This window comes from Teleopsis dalmanni, chromosome X (genome assembly GCF_002237135.1).
Source record: "Teleopsis dalmanni isolate 2A chromosome X, ASM223713v2, whole genome shotgun sequence".
NCBI lineage: Eukaryota > Metazoa > Arthropoda > Insecta > Diptera > Diopsidae > Teleopsis > Teleopsis dalmanni.
This window is the reverse complement of record NC_051848.1, coordinates 11,912,917-11,923,186: the sequence shown is the minus strand read 5'-3', so window position 1 is coordinate 11,923,186 and position 10,270 is coordinate 11,912,917. Positions and strand designations below refer to the sequence as shown.

General features: G+C 32.6%; 1 protein-coding gene across 3 annotated transcripts; it reads right to left on the bottom strand.

The window, feature by feature from the left end:
- Window positions 1–6,406: 6,406 nt before the first annotated feature.
- LOC119688966 lies at window positions 6,407–8,581 on the bottom strand. Of its 3 annotated transcripts, none has more exons than XM_038103668.1 (4): window positions 7,942–8,581; window positions 6,743–7,873; window positions 6,560–6,660; window positions 6,407–6,507 (listed from the first exon to the last, which is right to left on the bottom strand). In XM_038103668.1, the coding sequence occupies exons 1-4, from the start codon at window positions 8,471–8,473 to the stop codon at window positions 6,493–6,495; spliced, it is 1,779 nt and encodes a 592-aa protein (XP_037959596.1). In that variant the 5' UTR covers window positions 8,474–8,581; the 3' UTR covers window positions 6,407–6,492. The 3 variants fall into 3 exon arrangements, with proteins under 3 accessions (XP_037959596.1, XP_037959595.1, XP_037959593.1); XM_038103667.1 differs by having other exon boundaries at window positions 6,417–6,507; window positions 6,560–6,679; XM_038103665.1 differs by having other exon boundaries at window positions 6,423–6,660.
- Between the last annotated feature and the right edge of the window lie 1,689 nt (window positions 8,582–10,270).

Here is a 10,270-nt window from a genome sequence, read left to right as displayed (position 1 = left end):
GCTTAATATTGTCTCGTGTATGTCTCGTAATTCTCGTGCGCAGAAAAATCAATTTACTATTCTATCTAGGTCTATAGCTTTTGTTATAAGGAAAATTTGAAAACTTACATATATCAAGAAAATCCACAACTCTACGGACTCTAAGCAACTCTACGGATTCTAATTTAATTTGAAAAACTTAAATCCTAAGTATTATATTTAATGGTTATATTGATGTATATATATATATATATATATATATATATACATGACATTGGCTTTCGTCATCTCTCACAATAACACAAAAATTTCAAACTCTAAGATTAGCATCCATAAATTCTTGTAGACAAAATTGGATCTAACTTACTGAAGTATTTACAAGATACCATAAACAGACAAATGTCAAGAAAATAGTAATTATAGTAGTTTTCAGTTGAATAGTAATGATTGTAACCTAATCAAAACGGTTTTAGGGCTAACTATTGCATAAAAGTGTAAAGTGTTAGCAAGTGTATTTTAAACTCGGCTTTAGAACTAATTCAAGATGGTGTCATGAAACCAAGCCAAGCCAAGTGTCATGAAGCAAATACAATAAACTATTTGATATGTCCCAACGACCAGCTTAAGATCAAATTGTCTAGAGATTTTTAAAGCAAGCAACTAACTCGCATTAAAGGTCAACAGTACACTGAACTCTAATATGTATTTTAATGAAGACGGCTGAACAAAATTGAGTCCAGCTAGATGGCGCATAAACACAAAAGTCATTAAAACCGTACACTAAATATTACAACAACAACTACACACAGGATATTTCAGTACTCACCACGAATCGCTGTATTGTTTTGATTTCCGATATCCGATATCCGAATAGTGTTATTTATTTAAAGCTTTAACCACTATGATTAATTAAACAGTTATTCTAATTAATTAAGAGTATCATTAAGACACTTATTCTAATAATAGTTGGTCCGAAATTTATTAGATAAGATTGAAATTCATATTACATATACGATCTAATTTATACAATTTAATTGTTAAATTAATTATAATATTAACGACTTATTATTACTTTTGTTATTATTCCTATTGATTTGAACACTATTGCGTACCATAAGGACAATAATAACTCCGCTCGCTGATATCAGGTAGAAAACAATTCACCATTAGACCATTAGAACTTCCGCTTGAGCTCACATATTTCGCTTGCCTTAAATTGAATTTGAATAATTGAATTAGTTTTCGCAATTGTCGTATTTACACAAAACAGCGCGCACCGATAGCCGTACATACTCGTATCTTAATCGCAGGCAGACATTGCGAAACTCCGATAGGAAACCAGGCGACAGTCGACCGTCGACCGCCTTTTGTCAGTCCTTTCTTTTGTTTATTTATTTGTTTTAAAGCTCTAACTTTTCATTTCCGTTCCACATTTAAAGTAACATATGCAGGTGTACGTGCAGTTAAAAGGTCATTATCCTAAAAAAATACTTTAACGTATTTGCTTTAACGTATCCGGAAATTTCAAGAACGGCGGTACGATTTTTGACCGTAGCTCAATTCCCGTTTCGATAGTAACTAAGTCGCTTTAAGGGCTTCTCGAGTAAATAATTTATTGCTGATATGACATTCAAAAAATCATTGAAAGTGAAACAACTTCAGCTGAGAACAGCAAACAAAACGAAGGGATACACAGAATTCAAAACAAAGTTTCCACACTTCTGTGCTATCGCCGTGGAACTGTTAGTTCATTTGTGGCTTTTTTGCTTGTGTGTTCGTCGCCGAAAAACCACCCTGCGCTCACATAACGCATGCACGAATTCATTCGCGACACAGTTACTACTGAAAACTCTTTCGGAAGCGGTCGCCACAGATATTTTGCCAGTTTGCTTGTGTTTGAGTTCGATTCGAACACTTGAAGGTACCCAACACACCGAATGGACTGCTGCCGTACAGCATTTATACTATTTTTACACGATAAGTGATTATTTTATCACGTCTGCCCAGAGGCTTTTGCATTACTCGTATTTGTAGCGCCCTTTCAAGACCCCAGACAATTATAGACAATTTATTGATTCAAAATAATTTCTGAATGCTTGTCTTATGTGATTTATACGAATCATTTTTTTTTTTTTCTAACAACACTAAACTTTTTGCCCAACACACCATTGAACTACAGTCACTGGCTACAGTAGTAAGACGTGCCAAAAAGCGTTGAGCACTATTAAGCCCCAGTTGCTGAGCATAGTAGCTTACTCCTCATTGTAGTCCAATAATACTGAATACAGTAGCTACCAACTGTCTACAGTAGGCGACTCCTCCACAATAGTGCAATAATAATGAATACAGTAGCAAGCGACTGGTTACAGTAGGAGTGGCGACTCCTACACTATAGTCCAATAATACTGAATACAGTTGCTAGCGACTGGTTACAGTAGGAGTGGCGACTTCTACACTGTAGTCCAATAATACTGCTACCAATTGTCTATAGTAGGTGACTCCTTCACAATAGTCCCATAATACTGAATACAGTTGCTACCAACTGTCTACAGTAGGTGACTCCTTCACAATAGTCCAATAATAATGAATACAGTAGCTGGGGACTGGCTAAAGTATGAGTGGTGAGTCCTCCACTGTAGTTCAAGTATAATGAATACTATTGTCAGCGACTGGCTATACTAGTTGTAGTTCAACTTTCACTGTAGTTCAATAATAACGAATACTAGCGACTAGTTATAGTAGCTGACAACTCCCACTGTAGTCCAATGATAATGACTACAGTTGCAAGCGACTGTAGTTGTACGTACTGCAACCAGCGACTGTTGCTTAAACGTCAGTTGAGTATTGTATTGATGTGGTATTCGAAATTGGTTTATTGGGGCAGGAAACGAACCAGTTCGAACATACTACATACTTGTTGTGACTTGCTTTAAACACGTATGTGAGTCGATTTATTATTTATTTTATTGGTGTAGCGTCAGTAAGTTTTTGTGAATAGACGTGTTTATGTATGTGTATATGACAGGACAAACTTGAGGACGATTTGCAGGAGATGTCGATTTTTCGGTGACGTTTTCTTCGACGCTCAAAAAATGTAACACATGTTTAAATACATGCCATCATATAATATTCATTAAATTCAATTCCCGATAGTGCATGACTCTGGCTTTGTTAGATAAATTCCCTGACACAGCCCACCAGTTTAACAGTTGACGTCCCAGCACCAAATTGAATTTCTATTCGCTTAATATTAAAAGATATTTTAAGAAATAATTACAAAGTTTGGCTGCCCCTAAACCCGTGCGAAGTATGCTTGGCGTTCATGTGTGAATATCTGAAAATAAATATCTGAAAATTCTATTATATTCAGTCGTCCTATAGCAGGAAGGAAGAATATTGATTAATAATGCCCATTTATTTTATTTATTTATTCGGAAACGATTACCGATTAAACTTGTTGGTTGAATGTTGTTTAAATATAAGTAACCCTCAAGGGTTTCCGTAATGTCCTTTCTATTTTAAGATACCGTAAATAAATTAAAGTTTATTTAAAGCTTTTTGAATACACACGAAAAGGATTCAAATACGCAAATATGTACATTCGTACACGTAATTTTCGTATGTTAATTTGCTTTATCACGTCCGTATCTGAATTTGTTGATTTACTGGTGTGAACATTTGCGAAAGTAGTCTTGTAGTTCCCAATATAAGTAATGGATAATAGTTATTTTTCAATGTCATTTTATTGTATCGTTGTATTGTCATATAACTTTGTCAGACACAAACAGTCAAACTCCTACTAGGCGCACTAACTACACCTCCTACACGCCTTTAAATCATATAGGTAATATGAATATGGGCGTAGCCACTACGCCACGTATTCACCTCTTTTTTTTGACTAAGTACCACGTATAAATTATGGTCTTCATATTAGAAAATTATAGTATTCATAGGAACAGTACGTTGCTACAAAAATATCTTTTTTAATTACTAGTACAAAAACAAGTACTTAGTGAACTGAGAAAAATTTTACAAGCCCCACCAATGACATAGTAATTCTGATTCCATTAAGTTCTTTGCTGTTATTAATTGCATTTGTCAAAGAATCTTAGTATCATTAGCATTTTATGAAACATCAACACTCACAGAAACAGAAAAACGGACACTTGAATTTTCTAAAAAATTAATGACTTTCCCAAAAACCTTAATGGAATTACTTTGAGTTTAAGTGTACATGCCGGGTTAGGGGTTAGCGGAATGCCAATTTAATATTTCATTTTTTATAAGAAAAATGTTAAAATTTCATTTCGATCTATTACTTCATTCCTTGTCGTATCAGCGTATTTTTAAACAACGAACATAAATTGTTTATTCAAAAGTTTATAGGCCGTGAGAAGTCATATCAAAGTAGTATACCTGTGTAGATTAGTAAACGGTATAGTTTGTTTAAAAGACTTCGAACAAGTCTTGGCGGATATCCACATGAGAGAGATGTAAAAACTGCATCAACAATAGAATTGTTATAAATATACAAAACATGGTTTTGGAAGACTATCGATAAGTTCAAATATATCTTGGCATTGCATATGGAGCTGTGAACAATATTTTATGCCAAATTTTAAGTTTCAAATAGATGTTTGCTTAATGTGTGCCATATTCGTTAACGATACCACATAAAAAACACTCACATATGGCTTTGATATTGATATTGTGCATTACTTTATCACTATAGCGGAATTTCAGGTCTTCCACTTTGATCCGATGTAAATAAAAAACCCTTAGAAGTGTCGTGAACTACAATCTTTGGTTTCTCTTCGTAAATTGGCCAAAAAGGTGTGAACAAAAGTTTTTTGGGTCGTTAAGAAAATTTTGAGGCTGAACTATCTCCAAACTGGTAAAATAATAAACTCTTATTACTTATAGAACTTTTTGAACCAATTGGAAATTAAAGTTTGAACAACCAATTTATTTGATTTCGCTATCTTTGGCTTCTATATGTCCTTATATCTCAAAAATGTTTTCGATTTTCAAAATGTTTTCATTACACGAAAAGGTAATAAGTGCCGTAAAAAAGTATTCTCCATGAGTTAGAGAATCGTTGAACTACGTATATTGAAGTTGAGAAGGACTATACTAAAAAACATAGTCACTCTAACAATTAAAAGTTTGGTTTTTCATTTCCGTTTCATACAGTTTTTATAAAACCTAGTATTCAATTGTGAAATTATTAAATATCTTATTTCAAAAAACTAAAAACTCGGTAAAGTTATTACTTTAGTGGTTTGGTTAGACAAAATGAAGATTCAATCTATAAGTCCAGTTAGCACTTTTGGTCTATTCTGTTATAATCTTTTTTCCTATTGGTTATTTGGTTACAACGACGGATTCGTTTCAGCAACCTCTTAAGTTCGTTATTTTTATTTATACTACTTCCTTGAGATACTTGAAAAGCAATAAATTTAGGCTGGTCTTTGATTTTAAGGTCATGAGTATAAGAAATTGCTTGCAACTATGACAATAAATATTGTTAGAAATTTTAACTGCTTGCTCTTCATCTGATCAATCCAACTGATCTAAAAATATTTCTTTTTTTTCCTACAGTATGGAATATGGATACTAACAAGAAATCAACCCTCTTAACAATGTGGCTTTTATACTAAATGGTGAACATTAATTATTTTTACTTAACCATGGTAATTAAACATTTAATCCTAATTTCTTTATTGGAGAAAAATTAAAAGAAAAAGTAAAATATACTCTCTCTCTTAAGAAATTTACTGGAAAGAAAATTCAAGTCGAGTGTTTTGAATGTTCGTGTGTAACAGGACTAAGCATTACTTTTACGCATGAAAAATGCAGCTGAAGCGAAAGAATAGCTTCTACGATAATTTTCTTAATGGAAACTAATCATCATATTACACTAGATTACTATATCGAGATACCATAGACATCAATGGTATCATTAGACGATCAAATAACTGACAACGAAGAGATTACACTATTAGTGAACCCTTACCTTTAGTGAGTCCCATAAGAATATAGACAACATCGAAACTGATAGACGAGTTTTGTAATATGTGATCCATTTTATACAAATGGAGCACTTTCATTTTATATATGATTACTGCTAATACTTACATGGGTACCATAAAGCAACAACATTTGTTTTAAGTTTAATTTAATTGCTTTATTAAAAAAACATAAAGAATTCTATTCAAATATTAAATATTTTAATTTTTCTTCAAAAATATATTAGGTGATTTGAAAAGATCTGCTTTCTCCAATTTTTTTATCAATTTTTTCACACATTCTTCAGAGCCGGTTGTACAAATATTTGGGTTATAGTGAGACTTTGGGGTAGAGTTCTGCACTTTTGAAGAAATATTTCCGTGTCTAATTCTTTCTTCCCACTCCAACGAAGATTGGCCTATTTTCGGGTTCATTTTTAAAAACGTTGGAACAGAACCACACATGTCAATATTGGGGTTTTGGATTTTAAAGTCTAAGTCAGTGTCATGTTTTACAGGGCTACGTGTTAAATCAGCTAATTTAGAAATTTCCGTACATGTACTATTCTTACCAATTTTATTAGTTGCTCCTTTATTGAGATATGTCTTACGGAGCTCAGCAACGTTGATCTTGTACGGTTCAACAGTAACATTATCTTTTGCAAAACTTGATCTTATTTCCACATTTGTAGCTATGAATTTATCGCAATTATTTGGAATATTTACTGATACATTAGTATTCAGGAATAACTTACCTGCCTTAGCCGCTATTGGAATCTGTTGCTTTGCCTGGTACTCGATTTTCATTCTCTTAACTAGGCCGTGACAAACCATATCTAATTCTAAATCAGAGTTTTCCAACTTAGAGGTTTTAGCCTGTTGATTAATTTTAGTACTATTATTAAAGCATTTGAATGTATTTGTTTTCAGAAGAACTGAATAGTTCGTTGAGAACGTCGAATTTATGACTCCCAACTTCGTATCCCATTCCAAACACCTTTCTCTTGTTGTTGCACTGCCTGGACTCACACCATTTTTTCCAGTAATTTCTTGTTTCCATTTATTTATATAAAGTTTGGGATTAAAATTAATATAAGCTGAGCGTAGATAGTCGGTGCGTTTGTTATTTGGTTCGTTTGATTTGGAGAATAATTTATTTGCTTTAGTCATTATTGAGATCTGTTGATTTGCCGAGAAAGCATTTTGTAGTTTTTTAACTAGGCCTTGACTAATCACGTAGAAGTCTCTATCATATTTTGTTGACTTACAACTTTTAACTTGTTGATCCATATTTTCACTTTTATTGAAGCGAGTACTCCGAAACGACTTATTTATGGCTCCCAACTTTTCTTCCCAATCTATGCAACGTTGCTTGACCTTTTTGTTGCATGGAACTATAATGTTATCGGTCATATGCAATGTGGAAGCAAATTTAGTTGCGAGATCTAAACCATTATTTTGATCTTTCTCGTTATAAATCAAACTCGGATTGTACACTTTTTGAGTTTTAATAGTATGGGCTGGACCGAACACTTGCTCTACTGGAGAACTGTGTAAATACTTTTCAGTTGGTCTGTTACATAGGTTTATTCCAGATGATAACAACTTTTGATTGATTTTCTGTAAATTATTTACACATGCATACATAGTATGGCCAACAGACTCACATTTGTTTGCTTTATCACTGATTTTAAAGCATCGATCAGCAATCAACGTTCCTTTCTTCATAATGCTTTTTGGTGCCTCAACTACTTCCATCTGTGTTCTATTACCTACCATACATGGCCTATTAAATGTTTCTGTTAGTCTCTGCATCTGATTTTCCTCAGCTTGTAGTTTAGAAACTTCCTCAATATCTGGTGTAATTCCAAGATCTTTAATACGGTCTAAATAAAAAAAAATATATTAATAAAACTGCCTACGTTTAAACGTTTGAGGATTATTCACGAATTACCTTCTTCAGGAAATGTGCAGTTTTGTCGACGCAAAAAAGGGCAATATTGATCAATCTCAGAAGAAAATACTCTGTTTCTTTCTGTTTCCGCCTCACTGTAGTGTCGTAAAAGTTTTTCAGCGTCAGTCATTAGTGTAGATTGTATTTCAGTACGTTTGGTATTTTTATTAATCCCAGTATTAGCATTTAAGCAAAGTACACGGCTCTGATCCCACAAAGACCTACCACTTGCCGCATTATAAGGTTGTACAATTCTAATATTAACTGTATGCTTTTTGCATACATAACAAATTCCGGACTTCTTTAAAACTTTTTTTTGGTCCATAGATTGACATTCCCGCGGATTGCGTGAGTGAATAATACGTTCTTTGAATTCATTTGGAGTTGTAGAAATAGATTTCAATACTCTGCCCTCCAACTCTGTCGCTTTGTCAATCAAATGTTCTGTAGTAGGGGATTTATCTTCTTCCATTGCTGCGGATTGCTCCAGAACTGAACTAGTAGTGTTAGCATTATCATTTGTGGGAAGCATTTTCTTATATCAAAATAAAATAGATCGAGTTTAAGTAGTTTGCGGATTATATAGTAATATATAAAAACACTTTTATGTAACGAGTTCCTAGGATTGTAAAATGATTTGTAAAACTTTTTGTTTTAAATATCGATTATATTTTCATTTTGAATTGTGTTTTTGACATTGATTGCTTGACATATTTGATTAATCCAATGAAATGTATTAGAAAAATATTTTTAATTATAAAATTACATACATAAATTAATTGTGGAAGAAAGAAAGTAATAGAGGATGCATAATCGCACCCAATCACATATATTCTGTACATCAGATCATATTATTGCGCTGTTTTAGATGGAGAACAAGATTGTTTATTATCTTCTTTTATTATAATAGAGGCATTGGATTAGAATGTGGACAATTTTTATATTATACATTTTAAGAATCGTTTATAAAGCATTATTAAGTGTTCAAAGATTTTAGTAGCAACTGACATAAACCAGTACGTGTCTTCAATTATCAACAATGATAATTTTTATCATTTAATCAATAAACATTGATTAAACTTTATCATGTCAGAAAGTTAAGAAGTATTCAAGCGCCATACTTTAGACTCACTATGAAAAAACTAAATGGACATCTCTACAATTATTAGTGCTGTGTTTTATGGTTTGGTTATAAGGCAGCATGTATTCCTTCAAACTTCACTCTCTCACATCTTCATAGATCGCACTATTGTATTTTAAAACGCTTAATTTTACACTCTTTTCAATTCTACCTTCTATCTATTTAAGACGAATACTGACTAACCACATACCTTCTGCACATGCCACTTTTAAAGTACTCTTAAAATATAGATCTCATATAAAATTTGAAAGGAAAAGAATAAGTATATTCCAACATCTTATTATTTTCTTCCCTTAAATATAGTTCACTATCTTTCAATTCGTCTGTTGTCATTCTCTTCTTGAACTTGAACAATCTCAAGGCCTCAACTTTGTCTTCAATTTGTCTGGAGTTGTATTTTACTTTACTGGCTCTACTACGCAAAATCAGCTTTCTCAAGTATGCTTGCCTTTAAGCGTATAAGCTGGATATGTAGATAAATCTGAAATCGTTGATACAGTGTAACAGACCTTGTGCTGCTTTCAAATTTTTTATAACCATTAGATAGAGTTTTAAAACCCGCCAAACATATGTTTTAATATCTATTCGTATTCTTTCTTTTTAAAATGACCCACTGCGTGGGTCCCTGAGATTGACATAGTAATATTGTTATATGTTGGGATAATGCTGTTCAACATTTATTGTTTATACTGTTTACACATAAATATGCATATTATTGTTTAAATATATACCAGGAAGGACTTTATTTTTTACAAGATTAATGTCAAATTGGCTAAACTGTCTTTTATTGATATTTTAGCTTATTTTGTGGGTTAATAAGAGACTGGTCATCACATTTGACAAGTGACCTAGCAGCACCCTGGTACTCTATATCTGCATATAATGAATATATTGATCGCTATTGTCTGACATATATCCTCACTATTATTATATTATCTCACACACTATTCTCACTATACCGGATGTACCTAAGTAGGTATCCTCTTTGTGATTTATAGTAATTCGAATATCAACAGAATTTAGTCCATCACCTTTAGAGTAAAAGCTAAATTAAAAGCAGATTTAGTTAACTCATCTTGCATTTGTTATTGTTAATGTTTATTTTAAAGTGGTAACAAGAGCGCCTTCATACAATTGTGTACAAAAAGTTGGTATCAGAGTCTACTGACAATATAGTGTCTGTAACTT

What these genes read in the sequence shown, in the direction of transcription:
- LOC119688966 (XM_038103665.1), bottom strand. Translation starts at nt 8,473, where the DNA reads ATGCTTCCCACAAATGATAATGCTAACACTACTAGTTCAGTTCTGGAG. An exon ending in CTGCACATTTCCTGAAGAAG is followed by an intron (nt 7,874 to 7,941) that starts GTAATTCGTGAA and finishes TTTTTTATTTAG; the next exon opens with ACCGTATTAAAGATCTTGGA. An exon ending in TCCAATAGCGGCTAAGGCAG is followed by an intron (nt 6,661 to 6,742) that starts GTAAGTTATTCC and finishes TGTGGAAATAAG; the next exon opens with ATCAAGTTTTGCAAAAGATA.